Genomic DNA, 22,366 nt, shown 5'->3' on the forward strand with positions numbered 1-22,366 from the left:
AGCAATCAAATTGATGTCAGCGGGGACAGTGGTTGCGTTGACAGCTGTAATTATGTATCTCCATGGTGATCACTTTTGGCCTGTCATGGAGGCCCGCGAGTCCCTCCCTTAGATGCATTTAATCAGATTGGGCTGTCACTCGTCAGGTAGACGCGGGCTGGGAGCTGTGCTTAGGGGGAGAGGTGAATTGGTAATGGGAGATGCCTGATAGTTCCCAGGGTCCACACTTTGGCTGACGAAGGCAATTTTAATTGTACCGGAGGAATCTAAGGGCTGGCAAGGGGACCCCACACTTGGGTGCGTGGGTGTTTTCAGTGTGGTCCTCTTTCCCCGCCACTGTATTGGAACTAGATGTGTCGGTTTCATTTGGGAAGCAGTTTTGGCTCCCTGGGGTTTTTGGTCACAAGAAAAAGCAAACATTTCAGAGTTAACTTTTGATTCACACTTTTCACACGTATCTTTGCGCCTCAAACATGCTCTTAGGGCAGAGACGAGGCCATTCCTTATAGCCTTTGATCACCCAAGTTTGTGAATTTGTTTTATCTCACACTGGTGGTTTGCTTAAAGCTCTGTTTGATTTTATACCTGAAGTGGCCAGTGAAGATGTGTAGGCTTTGTTTTCACAGAGGAATGGGCACCAAATTTGGCTTTTAATTGATTGTTAGAATTAAGGTATATAGTAGCCATTACTTGGAAAAAAGTATATAAACAGTGAGTTAAAGTTTTTTTTATTTATATAGTTTCTTCAGGGATGTTGGTCTGTTGCTTGTCTGTGACACATTTTGATTTGACCCTGTTTGTTTAAGGTGACACATTTCTATAGTTATTTAGTAAACAAGAAAGACAGCTCCACCTAGCAGCCGCCGGCGGTTTACTGAGCGGTTAGGATGGCGTTGCAATGGTGAGAGCTGTCTTCTGGACTGCAGGGGATACAGTCACACTCCTCGCTGCCTGTAGTAACTTACCAGTGGCTCGGATACCAGCTCTGCCGCAGATGGCTGCATGTGCCGAAAGCCTGAGCTGCAGACCTGCAGCAATCCTGGTGCTGAGCAGGCTGCGGCGATGTGCTGTGGGCACAAAGCTGGGTCAGAGCAGCATCAAAACAAAGAAGACGGTGTCTTTCCTCTTAACCTGGGTACCAGTGGCTGTTTAGATGCAAGAGAAGACAGACTGACTTTGCTGCACTCACAGCTGCCCTACAAACCCTTTTCCAGTTTTTACAAACATCAAATTTTATAGAATTTATGCCCAGAAGTATGTTTTCAGGAAATTGGGGCCACATGCGTATGAATGTGGAGTGGCTTTCACTTTAAGACCTTCAGGTAGAATTGTGGGGTCCATGGCCCAAATAGTTGCTAGTGCTGCACACACAGAAAGGAGAGGGTCTTGGGAATGTTCCAGCCTTCTCTTTAAAGCTGTACAAAGAGAAGGGTGATGTGACTTGTCACTTCTCATGCCATGTTATAAAGCCATCACCCACACTCGTGTGGAGACTCTAGGCAAGAGGTTCTCCATGCTGTCCCTTGATAATGCCCAAATTAAAATATTAAAGGCCTGGCAGCCGCTGTGTTGACCTTTCCCTGCCTTGCCACAGACTGATACGCTGCTGTGCATTGGGAAGCCTCCTTTGCACAGGTGACAGAGCCACGAGCATGCATCTCTCTTCTCTCCCACCCTATACAATGCTGGATATCATGATACTGGTCTAGAAGGTTCGATTAAATTCCTCCTTCCTCAAGCCCTAAGATGGGCCTGTCAGTCTTGAGTGTTTTGATTAGCTTCTAGATACTTCAGATTCCAAAACTTGATCACAATAATTTAATAAATGGTCTGTCCTTGGCAGATTGCTCCCTCAAAGTTTTACATGGCTAACCTTTGTGTTACAGTGCTAGTGTCAAGCTGGGAGAGGAAAACAAGACTGAGTGATGTACTAACTAACTCGTTGGCTGGGTAGCAGCAACCAGGGGCTTCAAAGGGATATTTGAACCTGTGCCGGTCCTGCCCAACATACAAAGTGCAGAATCCCGACTTTAATTGGAGCTTGCATCCTCGAGGAGCCCAGCCACGGGAAAGCTGTGTAAACACAAAGGCCTCTTGGGGCTAACAGTAACAGACAACAGCGCGTGCACTTGAGGGATGAGGAGAAAGGGGAAAGTGTTGCCGACGGGAAAGCCTGACCAGTTTGTATGGCTCTGAGGTCCTGTGAGGAGGAGGTCTGGCCAGGGCCTACCCAGTGCTCTTGGAAGGAGGGGGCCTTTGAGGGACACCATCCCAACACACTACAGCCAGTTGCAGATGCACCCTAGGGTGGGGGGGGGTGTGCATAAAGCCTTCCTCCTCCTGGTTTCTTTTTTTAGTGTAAGAACACAAACTGTAAGCTATACTGCGTATTAAGAGATCAAAGATCAGTTTTCCGGAGGCAGAGATGTTAAGATTGAAACTTTATTATTCAGTTTCTCCATGGAAAAATAGCTTGTGGTTAAATAAAAGAAGTTACCCAATATGATGTTATGAGCTTTTCCTTCTCTTTCTCTCAGGTCCGAGTTGACAGTGGCATCCAACCAGGAAGTGACATCAGCATCTATTATGACCCTATGATTTCAAAGGTCAGTTCCCTTCCTCTTCATTTTCTGTGAAACAGCACACATGCCTTGTGAAGGGACCGGAAGTTGAGCCTTTTTCTTAACAGCCTCCTACAATTAACAAACCAGCCAGCAGCATACGTGGGTGACAGGTGCTGTGGAGAAACAGCCCACAGGCTCCTCTTGTCAATAGTTCGTCTGCCCTTCGAAGGTTTCCCAAACTGCGACTTGACTGGATTTGACTTTCTGTTGTTTACACTATGGCAAGAACCCAGAGCCTGGTGTGTCCCAGGCAGGCGCCCCACCACGGAGCCACCACCTGACCCAGTTAACTTTCATGGAAAAGTGTGATAAGATTTGGCCTGTATGTCTTTTTAAACTTTAACTTAGCAGACAAAGTAAAGTTGAAAATCACGAGTCTCTAAAATCCTAATACTTCATAGATTGCAATCGATAAATGCAGGTTTTATTTGAAAACCCCTTGTCACTGAAATAGTACTTTTATCTCAAGGACCAATTATCTTCAAGGTTGCTTTTAGTTTTGTGCTGGAGATTTAACAGGGATTGTGCAAGTTTGTCCAACGCTCTGCCGCGAACCACATCCCCATGGTGCTTTCATATGTAGTTGTAGCTGCAGAAACCAGCCATTTTAAATACTTTAAAATCTACTGGCCTTAAAGGTGTGTGCCACCATGTGGGAAACTGGTTTTATATTGAAGAGTTTATAAAATTTACCAGAATAATTACAGCCTATGATTTGATGATATGCATCAGAAAAATTCTTTATATGTGTTGTCAAAGTCTTACTTTTAAATTTATAGAGATTACACGTAGGACACCACAGATTCATGTGGGAAAACAAGGCCTTCTTAGTTTTTAACCAGCACCTTTAATCTTTGTGTTATGTTATGGGTGATCCAGTAATTCTAAGGACAGTCTAACCTTTTCTTTCACTTTTATACTGGCTCTTTTGCAACTTAAAAAAGTTTTAGCTACTTGGAATATCAAACTTGGAAGCCTTGAAAAACAGGGAAATTAGAGACTTTGTCCTCAGCCTCACACTGTGCCACATGTTTGTGTGCTAGTTACATGCCATGTGCTGCTGTGCTGTGCCACGTGCTGTGCCACGTGCTCCTGTGTTATAGCACATGCTGGTGTGCTGAGTCATGCATTGGTGTGCAGTACCGTATATTGGTATGCTATGCCATGTGCTGGGTGTTGTGCCACGTGCTGGTGTGCTGTGCTATGTTCTGGTGTGCTTTACCATGTGCTGACATACTATGTCACATGCTGATGCACTGTACCATGTGTTGGTCTACTGTGCCATATGCTATCGTGCTGTGCCATGTGCTGGTGTGCTGTGCCACGTGCCGGTGTGCTGTGCCATGTGCTGGTGTGCTGTGCCACGTGCCGGTGTGCTGTGCCACGTGCCGGTGTGCTGTGCCACGTGCTGGTATGCTGTACCACGTGCAGGTGTGCTGTGCCACATGCCAGTGGCGTGCTGTGCCACGTGCTGGTGTGCTGTGCCACGTGCTGGTGTGCTGTGCCACGTGCTGGTGTGCTGTGCCATGTGCTGGTGTGCTGTGCCACGTGCTGGTGGTGTGCCCTGCCACGTGCTGGTGGTGTGCCCTGCCACGTGCTAATGTGCTATAGTAGTTCTTCAGGCTCTGCTCTCTCCCCTCTTCAAGCTTTCTTCTGTACTTGTTTTCAGAATATGTTTATTTGTTCTCAAGTATTGATTTTACTATAACAATGACATCTAGGAGGAACCTCTGAGATGGGTTGGTTCTCGTTTGCCTATTCAAAGAAATCTTAATTGACATATTTTTATTATTTTTTAATTATTTATTGAAAAATAAAATCATTCATATTATATCTCAATTGCCATCCCATCCCGTGCATCCTCCCATTCCTCCCTCCCTCCTGCTTTCACCCCATTCCCTTTCCCTATGACTGTGACTGAGGGGGACCTCCTCCCCTTGAATATGATGCTAGGGTATCAAGTCTCTTCTTGGTAGCCTGCTATCCTTCCTCCGAGTGCCATCAGGCCTTCCCATGCAGGGGACATGGCCAAATATGGGGTACCAGAGAATTAATTGACATATTTTATATTAAAAAAATGGACCGCTATGAAAATTGAAAAGACACATTGAGGAATGTACTAGGAAGTACTAAACTTTCATAGGCCTAGTCCTTGGCACATGGCTGGCTCTTCATCTGGTTTGTTTGTTCCTAGTTAATCACATATGGGTCTGATAGAGTGGAAGCCTTGAAGAGGATGGAGGATGCGCTGGATAACTATGTGATCCGAGGTAAAACGCACGTGTGCCTTTCTTTCTTTTTTTAAGTTTTTCTTTTTCAGTTTTTCAAGACAAAGTCTCTCTGTGTAGCCTTGACTGTCCTGGACTTACTTTGTAGACCAGGCTGGCCTCGAACTCACAGTGATCCACCTGCCTCTGCCTCCCGAGTGCTGGGATTAAAGGCGTGCACCACCATGCCCAGCACATTTGCCTTTCTATTACTGTGCCGGGTGTCAGCTCTGGACATCAGCTTGAAGGCTGTGTAATTAGGTAATTCCATGAAAGAATTGCTTACTGTGTTTAAAAAAAAAAAAAAAAAAAGATAAACGTGTGAATCGCCTAAACACTGGGCACAGGCCTTTGGCTCTCTGCAGCCTGAGTTGTTTAGCTGAGCCTGGGGCCTCGCTTTTCCTCTGACTGACTTGTGGTACCCTGTGGTTGCACACTGCACGTGACACAAGCGGCTGTGAAGAGCCGCTGTCCCACGCTGGAGAGCTTGCCATGAGCTCTGGGGTTTGGGAAGTGGGAAATGTGCAGACGTGCAAACATGAACACAGGGCCTAACATTTGATTAGCTCAGGGTCTGGGAGAACACTCTTGCCTCTGCTCAGAGAAGTGGCAGACAGCTTGCTAGACAGTCCCGTTGTCTCCCTGGGGCCTCTGTCCTGGGGTGCCTGCGCAAGCCTTCTGAGTGCAGTGGCGACAGAGTCAGAAGCCAGGCTTGCACTTGAATCTGCAAAGCAGTTACTCTTACCTGCTTTGCGGAGTAAATTATATACTAAACATAAGTGCCAACTTTGCTATCAGATTCAAATTTTGAATCTACATCCTTTAGGCGAGCCTGGTACTGGGTCGTTTTTGGCCTCTGCTCTTCCAGAGGACTTGAGTTTGGTTCCAGCATCCACATCAGGTGGCTCACAAGCACTCATAACTCTAGCTCTAGGGGATCTGACGTCCTCTTCTTGCCTCCGTGGGTACCACATCCATCTGTACATACAGATACAGAAGTAATGGTACAGGGTCCTGGGGTGGAGGGAGTGTGATGGGAATGAGGGGGGAGTGGGATGGGGGACAAGTAAACGGTGGAAAGGTAGACCAGTGTTCTGTGACTCTGAACGTGACTATTTTTTAATATTGGACTAATTGGTGTTTGGGGTTGAAGACATAAAACGGGATGCAAACAGCTAATGGGACACATTTCAGATGGCGATATAGCCGTGCTGAAGGATGGGGTGTGGGGCCAGCTAACCCAAAGAACTTGACTGTGTATTAACTGTACGTATCCCCAGGCGAAAGAGAAAATATGTCTAAATAAATATTAAGCTCTAGTTTAGTAGGTTTATTTTTCATAGTTGATGGGTTAGCAGGTCTGAAACCAATTTATGTACATTCTGGAATTGAGGAAATAAATACGTGTATTGTGGATAATAAGAACCAAGTTTTCCCCGGTCGGAAAGGCAGTAGCAGATGTGGGAATGAACGCCCGGGGTGCAGTGAACCCTGTGTGTGGTATGAGGTCGAGTCCGGGGGCATCCATGAGAACTCTTGGGCTTTACTATTGGCTGATGACAATGTAAAAGTGCACGTGTGTGCATGTGTGTGCGTGTGTAAGTGTGGGTGTATGTGTGTATGTGCGTGTGTGAGTGTGGGTGTATGTGTGTGTGTGCATGTGTGAGTGTGGGTGTATGTGTGTGTGTATGTGTGTGCATGTGTGTGCGTGTGTGAGTGTGGGTGTATGTGTGTGTGTGCGTGTGTGAGTGTGGGTGTATGTGTGTGTGTGCGTGTGTGAGTGTGGGTGTATGTGTGTGTGTATGTGTGTGCATGTGTATGCGTGTGCGAGTATGGGTGTGTGTATGTGTCTGTGTGCGCGCTGAGGGTTCTAAATTTGGGCAAGATTGACATTTGGGGGCCAGCAATGGTTGCAGGACGACAGTCCTGTGCAGAGTGTGCCTGGCCACATGCCTGGCTTCTGTCCACCAAGTTTACCCAACACATCCAGGCTTGGTTTCAGGAAGAGCCTACGATGACCCTGAGCTGCCCGCATAAGAAAGGAGAGCTGTGCCGAAGAGTGACCTCAGGCCAGGTGTCACTCACCTGGAGTCCACTTACACTGTTGGCTGAGGCAGGAGGATCACTGTGACAGTTCCAGGCCAGTTTGGCTACAGTGTGATGCCCTGTGCAAACCTTAAAACACGCAAAGGAAAACCTCAGAAACAGATGCCTTAGGAAGATAACAGGAGCTGCTTGAAATGCCCCCACTGGTCAAACGGGGAGACTGCAGCCCAGAATCACTTCCTGCCAGCAGCGGCTTGGGTACTTGGACAAGTGAAGGAGCCTGCATGGCTTCTCCACATAGATTTTAAACCAACACATGTGTAAATGGTGCTATGCTGAGGATTATAAAATATAAGAAAATCAGTAGATGCCGAAGTTAATGAGGAAAATGGAGAAACAGCTATTTTCATAGTTCTTGGTGCCCCTTTGTAATACACTTAATGAGCACCGTGGAAACAGCTTCATGCTGTAGAGCTACCAAGCAGCCAGGGCTCGCCACTGCTGATGTGCTCACCCATGTCCTGTGCCTCTCATCTAATGCTCTGTCTCTGTCTATCTGTCTGTCTGTCTGTCTGTCTCTCTCTCTCTCTCTCTTTCTCTCATGCATGCACACATGCACGCAAGTGCGCGCACGCACACACAACCAAGAATGGGCAGACTGAGCATAATCATGAGGAAACATCAGACATACCAACCTGAAAGACAATCTACAAAATAAATGGCTTCTGATCTTCAAAGGTGTCAAGGTCAATAAACACAAAGAGAAGTCAGCAGCTTATCTAGATCAAAGCAAAGCAGAGGCATGTGAGCATCCAGGGCAACAGGGGTTTTCACTGGATCCTGGACCAGGAGAGAACAGCTTTTCCTTGTAGTGAAAGTCATAAACTGGACAACTGGAGAAATTTGAATAAAGTCTTTAGATTAGATATATTCTTGTGGTTGCAGAAGGGATTTACCTTCCTCTTAGGAAATGTACAGGAAGACACAGGTTATTCCGTTTTCATCTTACCTTCAAGTGTTTACATTAAAAAATGATGTGTGTGGTCTGTGCTCTACGCTGCAGAGGACCAAGCACAGTGTGTGCTAAGCTGCCCCAGATTCAGAGCCTGAGTCAAGGCTCAGTAGTAATTATCTGTACTAGTTTTGTCAACTTTCTAAAGTCTCCCTCCCCATCCCCACCATTATCTCTGATGTTTGCTTGTTTACCTGGTGAATTCTAAAGGGCAGACGTCTTTAAACGCTGTTTTGTGAAGGCAGGACAGGGAGAAGAACTTGCTGTATTTGCTAATTAACTGCTTTACTGGTCGGTGTGGACACTTCCCCCCCCCTCAGCCCCCCCCCACAATCACTTGTGAGCATTTGTGAAAGCAGAGAAATATTAGAGCACAGTGTACCTGTGTTAAACTTAATTTCCACGTCCCCATGAAAGAAGCAGTGGCCCCAGCTGCTGTTTGATCCTGGCGGAGTGCACAGCTAGCGTCTGGCCTGCTGTTTTGGAACCAGCAGGCAGTCAGAAGCCTGCCCCAGTGGCCTCCCTCTGTGTCCTGGTCATGATTTCCCACGCAGATGGGGACCTGGTGAACTCTGGCACAGGTCACCCCAATTCCCAATCTAAAACTCTCAGTCATAATTTTTATGAGTATGTGATTAATAATATCACCGGGGCTGTAAACTAACTCTCAGACTGCTTGACTGTCTGCTTACTGTTTATACAGGGACCACTCAATGGCCTTGTCTTCCCTGGGACACTGAAGCAGGCGAGCTGGCCACAGCGGCTCCTCTCATCCGCCTCCTTCCTTCCTCCTGGTGTCTCAAGCGTTTTGTGCCTCCCGATTGTTCCTGATTTGGCTTTAGAGTTAGTTCCTGGACAGCAGTTCTTGGAGCAGCTAGTTGTACTGTTAGCCGTACACGGGAGAGAGAGGTGTATTTTACTGTGCTCCTTAGAGAATGAAAATAGTGTTTGATTTCATACGGTGATGTGTGGCCTGAGGACAAAGTATTCGAGTCTTAATTTTATTCTTGAAACTTAGTGAAGTTTAAGGTTTTTTCATGCTGTATTGACTATACAAGTAGGAAGATTAAAAAAAAAAAGTCTTCAACCTGTGATCCCAGTACTCGGGAGGCAGAGGCAGGCGGAGCGCTGTGAGTTCGAGGCCAGCCTGGTCTACAAAGTGAGCCCAGGACAGCCAAGGCTACACAGAGAAACCCTGTCTCAAACAAACAAACAAACAAACAAACAAACAAAATCTTCAATGGAATGGAAGCAGCCTAGATGCCTATCAATAGATAGATGTGTGTTAAAAGGATGGTACATGTAGACTTAACATAATTTTACCCCACTGTAAAGAAAAATGAGATTATAAAAAATTCAGGAAAATGGATGGAGTTGGATGTGACCTTCTGCTGTGCCCGGAGTGCTGTCCTGCAGGCCCCTCCACACCGACGCGTACCGGCAACCACTTGCTTTGTACACAGTGAAATTCTCTGATTTTTAAAAATTGTCTTTATTTATTTTTATGTGTATGAGTGTTTTGCTTGTATGTATGTATACGCACCACGTGTGTACCCAGTGCCCATGGAGTCAGAAGAGGCCTCCTGGGAGTGGAGTTTTGGATGGTTGTGAGCTGCCATGTGGGTGCTGAGGACTGAACCCAGGTCTTCTGCAAGTGCGACATGTGCACTTAATGGCAGAGTCACCTCTGCAGCCTTGTGAAGCTTCTCGAAACATGTAACAACTCCTAGTACTATCCAGACCTCAAGTTCCCGCCCCCACATCTTGCCCCCCGTTTCTCTTCTGAACCTGAGGTGCTCTTTTCCTGCGCACTGATGGCTTCTTTGGCAGATGAGATCCTTTCTTCAAAGGACTTTGATTTTGTTCATTGGTAACACACAATCCAGGTGCTGACCCCCGCCCACCCCGCCCCATTCATATCACCAACCTTTTCAAGAAGTTTTTAAATTCTTGCCCTTTGGCTTGTCTTTCTGAGCATCTTACCAAATGCTGCCTCTTTGTAGATAAATGTCACCTTGTTTTCAGTGATTCGCTAGGTCGTCAGAGCTGTTGCAGATCTAATGAAAGTGTTTTGTTTTATTCTTAATTAAATGTCCTTCCATGCGTGTCTAACATACTTCAGGCGTACAATGATTCAGATATCTCTACCGGCCAAGCCCTTGGAAGCCGTGATCATTGGCTGTGAGCTAAGCTGCTGCCTGCAAAGCTAGGCTGGGCTAGGGGTGCATTTCTCACAGGCATGCAATACAAAGAGGATTTACTATACCACACTCTAAAAAGGGGGAGCTCCGCCTATAGAAGCTTTGTATGAAGGAATAACAGTGTTTGAGGTTGGTGGAATGGTTTGTGACTGGGATTTTATACCGTTTACATATTTCATGAGTTAGGAATAGAGATGGTCACTTGTTTACAGAGGTTGTTAATGTGTCTGGAAGAAAGAGACACATAGAAAAGGTGCCTGGAAGGATATAGGAAGTTGTAAGCATTGATTGGCCTAGGCTGAGCAGTCATTTTGAAAGGGTAAACCCATGCCCCCACGCATAACCCTCAGATTCATGGAAACTTGCTGGAACCATGCTGTCTAGGTGCGGTGGCATGGATAGTGTGGAAAAGCACTGGGTTTTAAGTAATTAGTTTGTTGGTCCTTCCAGACAGTGAGGTCATTTAAAGGAATAAACATGCACACACAGATAGACAGGCAAACAGGCTAGGAATTGATCTGCTTCAGTTAAATCACCAAAGTGAAGTTCCTGCCACACCAGGGAGCCCCAAAGGGCAGGAAAGGAGAGAGAGGGGCTGAGCACATCATGGCTACTCCTGCTCCCTTGTTTAGGAGTTAGTTGTCATGCCTGGCTGCAGGTAGGCAGGAAAAGGAGTCTGTCTGAGGGGCTTTAAAAATGATTTTATTAGCTAAGGAGAGACAGATAATTGTTATTGTTAGAAGGAGGGAGGGAGGGAGAGAGAGGACAACGTTGGTATCTTAATGCACTCCCCCTCATCCTTGGAGACAAGACTCTCACTGCCCTGGAGCTCTCTGATCTCCCTGGACTGCCTGGCCAGCAAGCTCCAGGGCCCCTCTTGTTTCTGCCCAGCCCACACCAGTATTACAGTGTACACGGCTATGCTCAGCGTTGTTCACGTGGGAGCCAAACTGAGGTCCTTATGCTTTTATGGCAAGCACTTACCAGTCCTCTGATTCAGCCTGAATTTCTGTTTTTAGGTGTCACACACAACATCCCATTGCTCCGGGAGGTGATCGTCAACACGCGCTTTGTTAAAGGTGACATCAGCACTAAATTCCTCTCTGATGTGTATCCTGATGGCTTCAAAGGTATGTCCGTGTATATGTATATGTATGTATATGTGGATGTGTGTGTGTGTGGATGTGTGTGTGTGTGTGGATGTGTGTGTGTGTGGATGTGTGTGTGTGTGGATGTGTGTGTGTGTGGATGTGTGTGTGTGTGGATGTGTGTGTGTGTGGATGTGTGTGTGTGTGGATGTGTGTGTGTGTGGATGTGTGTGTGTGTGGATGTGTGTGTGTGGATGTGTGTGTGTGTGGATGTGTGTGTGTGTGGATGTGTGTGTGTGTGGATGTGTGTGTGTGTGGATGTGTGTGTGTGTGGATGTGTGTGTGTGGATGTGTGTGTGTGTGGGTGTGTGTGTGTGTGGATGTGTGTGTGTGGATGTGTGTGTGTGTGGATGTGTGTGTGTGTGGATGTGTGTGTATGTGGATGTGTGTGTGTGGATGTGTGTGTATGGATGTGTGTGTGTGTGTGTGTGGATGTGTGTGTGGATGTGGGTGTGGGTGTGGGTGTGTGTGTGGATGTGTGTGTGTGGGTGTGTGTGTGTGGATGTGTGTGTGTGTGTGTGTGGATGTGTGTGTGTGTGGATGTGTGTGTATGGATGTGTGTGTGTGGATGTGTGGTGTGGATGTGTGTGTGTGTGGATGTGTGTGTGTGTGGGTGTGTGTGTGGATGTGTGTGTGTGGATGTGTGTGTGTGTGGATGTGTGGTGTGTGGATGTGTGTGTGTGGGTGTGTGTGTGGATGTGTGTGTGTGGATGTGTGTGTGTGATGTGTGTGTGTGTGGATGTGTGTGTGTGGGTGTGTGTGTGTGTGTGTGTGTGTGGGGGTGTGTGTGGATGTGTGTGTGGGTGTGTGTGTGTGGATGTGTGTGGTGTGGATGTGTGTGTGTGTGGCTGTGTGTGTGTGGCTGTGTGTGTGTGTGGCTGTGTGTGTGGTGGCTGGTGTGTATGTGGCTGTGTGTGTGTGGCTGTGTGGCTGTGTGTGGAGTGTGTGTGTGGATGTGTGTGTGGATGTGTGTGTGTGTGGCTGTGTGTGTGTGTGGGTGTGTGTGTGGTGTGGCTGTGTGTGTGTGTGGTGTGTGTGTGGCTGTGTGTGTGTGTGGCTGTGTGTGTGTGTGGATGTGTGTGTGTGTGGATGTGTGTGTGTGGATGTGTGTGTGTGTGGATGTGTGGTGTGTGGCTGTGTGTGTCTGTGGCTGTGTGTGTGTGGCTGTGTGTGTGTGTGTGGCTGTGTGTGGTGTGGCTGTGTGTGTGTGTGGCTGGTGTGTGTGTGGGTGTGTGTGTGTGGATGTGTGTGTGTGGCTGTGTGTGTTGTGTGGCTGGTGTGTGTGGCTGTGTGTGTGTGGCTGTGTGTGTGTGTGGCTGTGTGTGTGTGTGGCTGTGTGTGTGTGGCTGTGTGTGTGTGGCTGTGTGTGTGTGTGGCTGTGTGTGTGTGGCTGTGTGTGTGTGGCTGTGTGTGTGGCTGTGTGTCTCTCTGGCTGTGTGTGTGTGGATGTGTGTGTGTGTGGCTGTGTGTGTGTGTGGATGTGTGTGTGTGTGTGGCTGTGTGTGTGTGTGGCTGTGGTGTGTGTGTGGCTGGTGGTGTGTGGCTGTGGTGTGGTGGTGTGTGTGTGTGTATGGTGTGTGTGTATGTGGATGTGGGTGTGTGTGTGGATGTGTGTGTGTGTGGATGTGTGTGTGTGTGGGTGTGTGTGTGTGTGGATGTGGGTGTGTGTGTGGATGTGTGTGTGTGGATGTGTGTGTGTGTGTATGTGTGTGTGTGGATGTGTGTGTGTGTGGATGTGTGTGTGTGGGTGTGTGTGTGGATGTGTGTGTGTGTGTGTGGGTGTGTGTGTGGATGTGTGTGTGTGTGTGGATGTGTGTGTATATATGGACGTATATGGATGTGCTGAACCATTTAGTTCTCAGAAGTTTGTTGGATTCTGTTGGGTTAGTTTTATTCTTAATTGTAATACAAAGCTTTTCTGTTACAAGTGAAGGTCCTTTGGCTACTGTTCCATTAACATCCATGTTTTTTAGTGTGTATGGGTGATACAAGAGTGTTACTGCTATTAGCTTTTCTCTTAAAACAACAACAGCAACAACAACAACAACAGAAAACAAAGCAATGCATGTGCAGCATATGCTCACGTGTGGAAGTCTAGGAGCACTCCAGCTGTGGTGCGTATGAGGCTCAGAGGACAATCTCCCAGGTATCAGTGTTAAGTGTAAAAAAAAAATGCACTTTGGATGAAGAAAATGTCCTCATGTTAAATGTAACACTGACAAGTTGTCAGTGAGCGTTTCCAGGTTGGAGGCGGAGAGCACTGGAGACGTGCATCAGGAGGAAGCAGTGGATTTACCTGAGACTTAGGAATACCCGGACATAAAGCTCTAGTGAACCAGGGTTCGAAGGCCGAGTCTGCGACTTCAGGTATCTCAGGGTTTGGCCGATGGATCAGCAGCCCTGTGAGCAGGTGTAAAGCCCTGGATTTTGGTCCCTGGCACCATCAAGTTAAATATAAAGCAAAGCAAAATGCGTGTGTGTGTGTGTGTGTGTGTGTGTGTGTGTGTGTGTGTGTGTGTATGTGTGTGTGTATGTGTGTAATGTTTCAGTTATATGTAGTTGACTGTTGAACACATTTGCAAAGTGTTTTGTAGTTCAGACTATACAATAATGTTTTTTAAATTAAATTGAAAATAGCTGGTTTGAGTGTTCTCTGAGTTTTATCATTAGTATTGAGAAATTAAGAATTTCCTTTATTTTTACTCTTAAAAAGTAATAAGACTATTTTTCTTAAGCTTTTGAATTTTCAAATCTGTAGGATAAGCCACATCATGGCATGACTGCGGCACTGTACCTGAGTGTTACCTCACTGACTTCTGCTCTCCTGGGGTCAGAACACTGCGGCCATGGCTTCCTACTGTCTCCCTAGCAGCAACCTGGAAAGAGTCCTACCCATGGTGTGGGTGAAATGGAGGCTTTGGAATTTAAGTCTCCTTTGCACATATCTAGATTAAACAACACACCCTATTTGAGTCTAATATTTTGTTCTCTATACTAAATTTTAGAAGCATTAGGTAAATTGTGAAGAAGATTCAGAACTTCCATATAATTTCCATATGGTTCCACCCAGATAAGTTTCATATGGGTCTGCCCAGATAATTCATTTGTGCCAGCAACATGATAGGAAATAGTAGACAGAGGGAAAAAGTAGGCAGGATAGATTTGTGTCAATTGTATGCATATATGCATGTATGTATGTGTGTATATATGCATGCATGTATGTGTGTATGTCTGTATGTATGTGTGTATGTGTGCATATGTGTGTGTATGTATGTATGTGTGTATGTGTGCATATGTGTGTGTATGTATGTGTGTATGTGTGTATGTATGTGTGGTGTGCATATGTGTGTGTATGTATGTGTGTATGTGTGTATGTATGTGTGTATGTGTGCATATGTGTGTGTGTATGTGTGGTGTGCATATGTGTGTGTATGTGTGTATGTGTGTGTGTGTATGTGTGTGTGTATGTATGTGTGGTGTGCATATGTGTGTGTATGTGTGTATGTATGTGTGTGTATGTGTGTGTATGTGTGCATATGTGTGTATGTATGTATGTGTGTATGTGTGCATATGTGTGTGTGTGTATGTATGTATGTGTGTATGTGTGCATATGTGTGTGTGTGTGTATGTGAGCATTTATTTGTATTCACGCATAGTTCTATGTATCATGAATGTGCATTTGGGCAAGTAACCCACAGGAGAGGAAAGAGGCATTTAAAATCTCTCATTTGAATTGATGACTAAGTTACCTTTAAAATTACGTGAAGTGTTGTAGATTATTTAGGAGCCACGATCCCCTTCAACTGAGAAATTGGCCTTAGAGCAGAGCACACTTTCCCATGGGACACTTAACTACGTTTCCTTTGCGGTAAGGAATTTCCAACATGGACTTCTGTGCTTGCAGCACAAGGAATCCTGTATTGTCGACTGCCATAATTTGTCCAGAAGAACCTTTTACAATGATGTAATCTCAGCCTTCATTTTCGTTGAGCTCAGAGAAGCTACATGGTCACTAAAACAGCTGAGTCAGGAACTGACCCTGGTTTTTGTTTTGTTTTTTTTTTCCCCTTTTGTTATAGCGTCTTACTATGCATCTCTGACTGGCTTTGAGTGTAAGGCATTCTTCCTGCCTCAGCCTATGCTTGGCTACTTCTTTTCTTAAAATTACTTTTAATTATTATTTTTACATTTTCTCATAAAATATATTTTGATCACATTCTTTCTCCTCCCTGGATTCTCCTGGCGGCCCTACCCTCTTGCCCACCCAACTTCGTGTTCTTTATCTTTCTTAGAAAGAAAACCCAAACCAAATGAAAACAATAAAAAAGACAAGAAGCAACAAACTACCACAACATCAAAAAATGCACACAAAACCCCCTGGAGTCCATGTTGTGTTAGTCAGTCACTCCTGAGCTTGAAGCCTGTCCTGGAGTATGGTTGATGAACCCAGTGTCACTCCATTGGAGGAAGTGGATTTTTCCTCTCCCAGCACCTGCCAATTACAAACAGCATCTTGCATAGGCGTGGGGCCCTGTTCCTACCTCAGCTTCTCCATGCTGGGATTTTGTCCGGGTTGAACTTTGTGGATCCTGTGCATGCTGTCACAGTCCCTGTGAGCTACTATGTGCACTACGCGTTGCTTCTTTCAGTGCTTGGGATGGACTCAGGGCCCTGCACACACATCTCTAGTCCTGATGATAAGCTCTCAGTGACAGCTTTGCGGTCCTGGAGTTGGGATGGGGTTCCAGCTCGTAGGCCACAGGCTTTTTAAAGATACATCCTCAGATGGCCTCTACGGACTTTCATCGAATGCACCTTATTGGCCATCCCCACCACGTCCCTCCCACCTCATTCCCTGAGGCTACTGTCATGTCCGCCTCTCCTTCTCTGAGTGACTACCATCCCTTGTCCTTGAGTTTCACCTTCCAGAGCAAGTCTCTGCTATGTTAATCATCATCTTTGATTGTTTGATGCATGTGCCTGAGAGACAGCAGGAAGCGGCAGGAGAAGCTCGTCCAGGGTTTTCTCAATATGTCTGGGGCCAGGTCACTTGGCCCCATTGGGGTTACCCATCTGTTTCCCATCTGGCCCAATCTCCTCATCACTGTTCATAAGCAAGTGCCAGTTTCTATGACTGCATTAACATTTTCTATTACATATGGTTTTTTTCTATTACATATGTTTATTTTCCCAAATCTATCTGTAACCGAGGGCACTTTTACAAAAGGTTCTCAGATTTGAACTTTATAATGATTGAATCTAAATTTAAAAAATAGGACACACAAGAAATTGTTCTTGTTAGGATAGCAGGCTACCAAGAAAAGACTTGATACCCTAGCATCACATTCAGGGGAGGAGGTCCCCCTCAGTCACAGTCATAGGGGAGGGGAGTGGGTGAAAGCCGGAGGGAGGGAGAAATGGCAGGATGCACGGGATGGGATGGCCATTGAGATGTAATATGAATGATTTTATTTTTCAATAAAAAAATAGTAATAAAAAAAAAAGAAATTGTTCTTGTTAACTTTTTACACTCAAATGTTGAAAAGCAATTTTTTTAACTTGAAGCTGAAGGCAAACATGATTAAGCTGTTTTAAGAGCTATAATTTTAGTTGACCGATATGAACATTTTTTGGTACCTAGTAACTCCTTAACCTCAGCCCCCTTCAAAAGCAGTATCAGAGTTACCGGTTTTCTTTTGAGAAGTTACTGGGTTTTTTTCTTTTGCGTAAGAATTTGGTTGAACATAGGAAGTGTGCATATGTGTTTTCATGTCCTCTCCCTTGTGTGCTGCTGAGCAGAGTTCACAGCTTGTTGCTGGGTGTCCATCCCCTCCCCCCACTGAAGTCTGAGGGCCATTAGTGAGACTTCGTGTGCTCCTCAGAGTGTAACGTATCTCCTGATCCATGCACGCCACTGAGGAACCAGAACGTACACACTAGGTGATTAGTATGTAAATAACTATAGTAACTCCATTAGGTCCTGACGTGGGAGCAATGACGTCATCACATATGCTGTGTCCCGGGGTCTGGAACAATTAGTAGATTCCAGGAAGAGATGCAGAAGTACTTCACCTTGAACATGAAGGTCAATAAACACACATAGCTCTGGTCTTGCTGGCTGTGCAGGTGTTTGCTCTGGGAAGGCTGGGTCCCGCCTTTGTGACCCAGATCAGGGGTCTTTGAGCTGTCGGACCTGGGTGCTGGGAACTGACCTTTCAGAACCATGTATGTTCTTAACCACCGAGCTGGCTCAAAAGCCCTGGTTTTATTGTTTTAGTGGCACTTATAACTAAATAGTTGTTTTCTTTTTTTTAAAATATTCAATATCCATTAACACTTACACCTCAGAGGCTGGTGGTAAGGTACAAAAGGGGGGCCAACCGTACGTCAGCTAGCCTTTCTGCTTGCGGCTACAGAGAGTTTTTGGCCACCTTCAGTGTGTAAACCCTTCACACTAAATTGTCCCCGTTGTAGAGTAGCCAGACGTAGCATTTTGCAATTGGTTTTAATAACTTTTAGAATAAAAGGCATTGGTACCCAGTCACAGCTTTAGAAAAGTTGGTAATTGCTTGTTCTTCGATGTACATGACTAAGTTTAAAATAAGTTGGCATAACTTTGAAAAGTTGCTTCTACTGAAAAGAACCTTCTACTGAAATTTAATTCATGGTTTTGTGTAAAAATAAGAAGTGTTAAGTGCTAATTGGAAATTTGCTTTCAAGAATGTCAGTATTCCGGTATTCTGGCTGGAAAATGAATAAACTTAGAAAACAAAACAAAAATCTCTTGTCCTGCGTTAGGCAGTAAGCTTCTAGTGAGCAGGGCTCAGGTATCTCTTCTTACCGAGCTTTCTTACACCTCATCGCCTGCTTCGTATACAATCCTAAGTGAGTCCATTACAGGTGCAGTCATTGACATTACAAATATGGATTGATTGATTGAGTGATTGGATTGATTTCCCACAGGACACACGTTAACACAGAGTGAGAGAAATCAGTTGTTGGCCATAGCATCATCGTTGTTTGTGGCATCCCAGTTACGAGCACAGAACTTTCAAGAGCATTCAAGGTACGGAGTGAAGGGGCTGGAAACATTCATGGTTGTCTTGTCTGCACAGAAAAATGCCAGCAATGCTGGACTTGGTTCCTGGTCATCTCAGGGTCTTTGGGGAAGTACAGTAAACTCACATGTAATGTGGCACTGGGCATGCATTAGTATAACTTATTTTTTAACTTGAAAAAGAGTATCTTAGCTTTCTAATTTAGACAGCAGTAGAGGTAAGAAGCCACTCTGATATTTTCTGGGAATTCTGTTCAGCTCAGCTTGCATTGGGTATTTTTTGTTTCATTAATTTCATAGTCTAAAAAAAACCTATATGCTTATACAGTCTTAAGAACCAATCTGGGTGGTTAAAGCACATGTATCAACAAATTGGAAGCCGCAGAATGAAGTGAACACCAGGTTGAGACAGTTGTCTGTAACCCCCAAGGATAACTTTGAACTTCTGGGTGACCCAGGTGGAAGGGAAAACACCTCCTAGCAGGGTAAGGACAAAGTCTCACGGGCAATGCTGCATCTTAGCAATGGGGTCACTGCTTGCTGGAGTAACCTTTAGAAGGGAAGCCGTGGCGTTGCTAAAGCTGTGTCACTTTTATTTCTTTTCCTTTCTTCTTGCTTTCGCACAAGAGGAACAATGAGAGAGTCGGGGTGGGGACGGAGGTGGGGTGGGGACGGAGGTGGGGTGGGGGTGGGGGTGGGGGGGTGGCGGGAGGTAGCCAAACAGCTCTGAGCAGCACAGATCAGAGCCACACTGCCTCTGAGGAGGTGGGCAAGTAACAAAGCTGTGTGTAGTTGCAACTTAATACGTAACGTACCTCATTTATGCTGCTTCTTTGGAGGAAGTGCTAGCAGCTCAGGGTACCACCGTTTAGGAGATGTAATGGCCCCATAAACGATGGGTGATTGGCAGGGGAGGGAGGGTGGTCAACAGAGCCATCAATCTGATGACGACTCCCCTTGATTACCCTCTGGGTCAGCGTAGAAGCAGGAGCCACATGTGCTCTTAGGAGTACACTTAAACCCAGCTTCTCCACCACTGGCCATATTTCAAGTGCTCAGTAGCCGCATGTGGTACAAGGCTCTGTGCTCTGTGAACACAATGACCCTTTTTACCATGGCTGCCCTGCTCCGCTAGGCTCTGTGGACGGTACTGCTTTAGCAGGGGGGTGAATCTCAACCTCGATTGTCCTTACTTCAGAACTCCTGAGTGTAGTTAAAGGGGAGGCGATGTGACTGTTAGGAGGAGTGTTGGCTTTTATTTAAAAGTAATAAGTATGCTCATTTATTGTCGGTGGGACTCTGAAGAGGACTTAAAGTGTGAAAAGTCACCCCACACTTCGCTAGCAGTCATTTTAGACGTTGCAGTGCTTTGCCTGGGGTGGGGTTGGAGTAGGGCGCATACTGCAAAATCAGATTCATCCTAGTAACACAGTTTACATGCAGCTTCTTGTGTTCCGTTTTCTTCCAACGCGAACTTTAAACCCAGGACCACAGCTACATTTCCATCTCTTAATCTAGTTCCCCACTAAAAAAAAAAAAAAAAAAAAAAAAAAAAAAAAAAAAAAAATCCGGGGGCTGGAGAGATGGCTCAGAGGTTAAGAGCACTGACTGCTCATCCAGAGGTCCTGAGTTCAGTTCCCAGCAACCACATGGTGGCTCACAACCATCTACAATGTGATCTAATGCCCTTTTTTGTCATGCAGGCAAGCACTGTATACATAATAAATAAATAAATCTTGAAAAAGTATTTTTTTAAAAAATCCATAGCATTGTGTTAGACTATTTCCTATCTATTCTTTGGAGAAGCCACTACGTTTCACAGGCCTTTACGCATCTGCGGTTTATAAGGAGCCCCATCTAATCACTGCTCAGCTTCTGCAGCCGTAAAAAGATGCTTCCTGCCTATCCGTTCCCAGCCTGGCACACACACTTGTTGACATTTTTAAGGGAAAGTTCCACACACAAATGGACAAGTTTCAGTTGTGCACTTCGATGAAATGCTGCTCGTTTGTAACTTAAACCCCAGGAGACGGGAAAGGCAACTGTCTGTCAGAAAGCTCTGTTGCCCCGTCTTGCTTTGGTGCTGCCTTCAGTGACTGTCTTTCTTTGTGTTTGGCTTCTACGCAATGTCTATCCAAAAGTGGAAGTTTGATCCTTGCTGCTTTTAGAACTTCATGTGTCTTAGTGTTGAACACGTTGCCCTTTTATAAGTGGGCAGAATTGTATCAGTGAAAGCCAGAGGTCAGTGGTCATTTCTGCAAGACAGCTGCGTTTGTACATGTCCCATGTAGCAAGCAATTGTTCCTTTGTGGTGAGTTGACTTTCTGTAGAACTTGCCACTTATTTAGTAGCCAAATGGTCTAAAACTAGTATCACTATTAACAGCAAAGGCCCTAAAGTGACATTTGCATGTTCTCTGAAGAGGGTGCTGACGCCTGCCTCCTCCAAGCTGAGGTCTGGTGTCTGAACCTTCAGAGCCTGGCCTCTGAGGCTGTTTTTACGATGAGATTGGGAATGGAGTGGCATGTCAGTCACCCTCTAGGTGTGGCTGCACAGTGTTGTCATGGCCTGTTCACGTAATGTTTTCATTTCCAAACCAGTAGCTTGCAGCCTTTCCTCTGGCCTGCTTGTTTTGGCTGCTGATCTTATTTTTCCAATTTCTCTATGGTTTTTACTCTTTCATCATTTATGACTTGGAAAAAAGACATTACTATGTATCATAGTATTTAGATAGTAAAGTGAGAGTGGGCATTTCTGGAAAAAAGAAAAGTTAATGTCAGAAACAATAGTAGGCTTCTTGGGATGCCCGTAAGTGTGCAGAACCTAACTCCTTACATGCGTATGTTCTGTGTCGTTATTTCCTTCATAATCACTAACTCTCTGGGACTTAGAGTGTTACTGAGAGTTGAGGCCTTGGGCTCTATCCCTAGCTCCGGAACAACGTTAAAAACAAAACCGCTTTAATTAGCAGAGGTATGCATTAAAAGCTCTGTTAAAGGAACTCTTTCTCTTATGTGAATCTGAAATGATTTGACTAGCTGTTGTGGCTTCGTCTAGTAGTTTGGTGTACCAATTGATAACTGCTGGACAGAAAAATGACAATGATGATCCCTTGTCCTGTTTGGTAGTGTCTATATATGCTCAAAATGCCTGCTCTCCTCAGCTCAAAACACAGCTTGTGGAGCAGCCGAAGGAACTTACCTTCCCTGGGCAGGCCCAGCCCCTGCCCTTCAGCCTTCTCAGGTGCTGGTAAGAAGGCCCACGCGCCTTCACGGAACTGTTCCACTTCCTCTGTCTGTAGCAGTTCCCCCTAATTCATATTTCATAAGATACTATGGCTCTGAAGCTGTAATCTGCGCTTTCTGCTAAACCGTGTAGCATTGCAGAGGGATGGTGGCTCAGTAGCCAGCTCTCCTTCCCTTCTGAGCAGAAGGCATGCTTGGTGCTCTCCCCCTCTCAAGTGCAAATGGACTGTATTTATTTATATAAAAAAAACCCCACATACATTAAAGAACAGTTATGAGACCATCAGAAAAGCCATATGTAAAAGTTATATTCAAAATGTTTTGCTCATTTGAATAATTTTATTTCTTCTCAAGTCTCCGATGGGGTTGAAGACTAGATAGTTATAGTCTCACAGCTGGGCTTAAGTTGTTCAGGATTTAAGAAAAGGCTTGGTGTTCTTAAGAGTGACGAGGCGTGGCGCAGGTGCAGAGAGAGCCTGGTCCCTTTTAGAGTCGGTTCTCAGAGCTGGGCTGAGCTGTGAGGGGCAAGGGGAGTGCTATCTCTTTTCACACGTTGTCTTTATCTCAAGGTCTTTGAGAATAAATGCTGACTCTGGGCTAAATGGAAGTATTTTTATTGCAGATATACAAACATTTACTAAATTTCATTGGCCTCATATTGTTCACTTGCTTTCCTTCCTCTGTCCCTGTGATGGTGAATGTCTCACCAACTTTACATAGGCTAGAGTCATTTAGGAAGAGGGAAACTTACTTGAGAAAATGTCTC

The 22,366-nt window shown here is 45.5% G+C and overlaps 1 protein-coding gene across 3 annotated transcripts in view; it reads left to right on the plus strand.

Moving 5' to 3' along the window:
• Nucleotides 1-22,366, plus strand: part of Pcca (propionyl-CoA carboxylase subunit alpha) — an 842,751-nt gene that overhangs the window by 681,597 nt on the left and 138,788 nt on the right. For all 3 annotated transcript variants that reach the window (XM_051160992.1, XM_051160990.1, XM_051160991.1), the window contains 4 exons: nt 2,538-2,606; nt 4,819-4,894; nt 11,170-11,280; nt 18,262-18,364. In XM_051160992.1, the coding sequence (XP_051016949.1) occupies nt 2,538-2,606; nt 4,819-4,894; nt 11,170-11,280; nt 18,262-18,364 (359 nt within the window). The remainder of the gene's footprint in view (nt 1-2,537; nt 2,607-4,818; nt 4,895-11,169; nt 11,281-18,261; nt 18,365-22,366) is intronic.

This window comes from Acomys russatus, chromosome 18 (assembly GCF_903995435.1).
Source record: "Acomys russatus chromosome 18, mAcoRus1.1, whole genome shotgun sequence".
Taxonomy (NCBI): domain Eukaryota; kingdom Metazoa; phylum Chordata; class Mammalia; order Rodentia; family Muridae; genus Acomys; species Acomys russatus.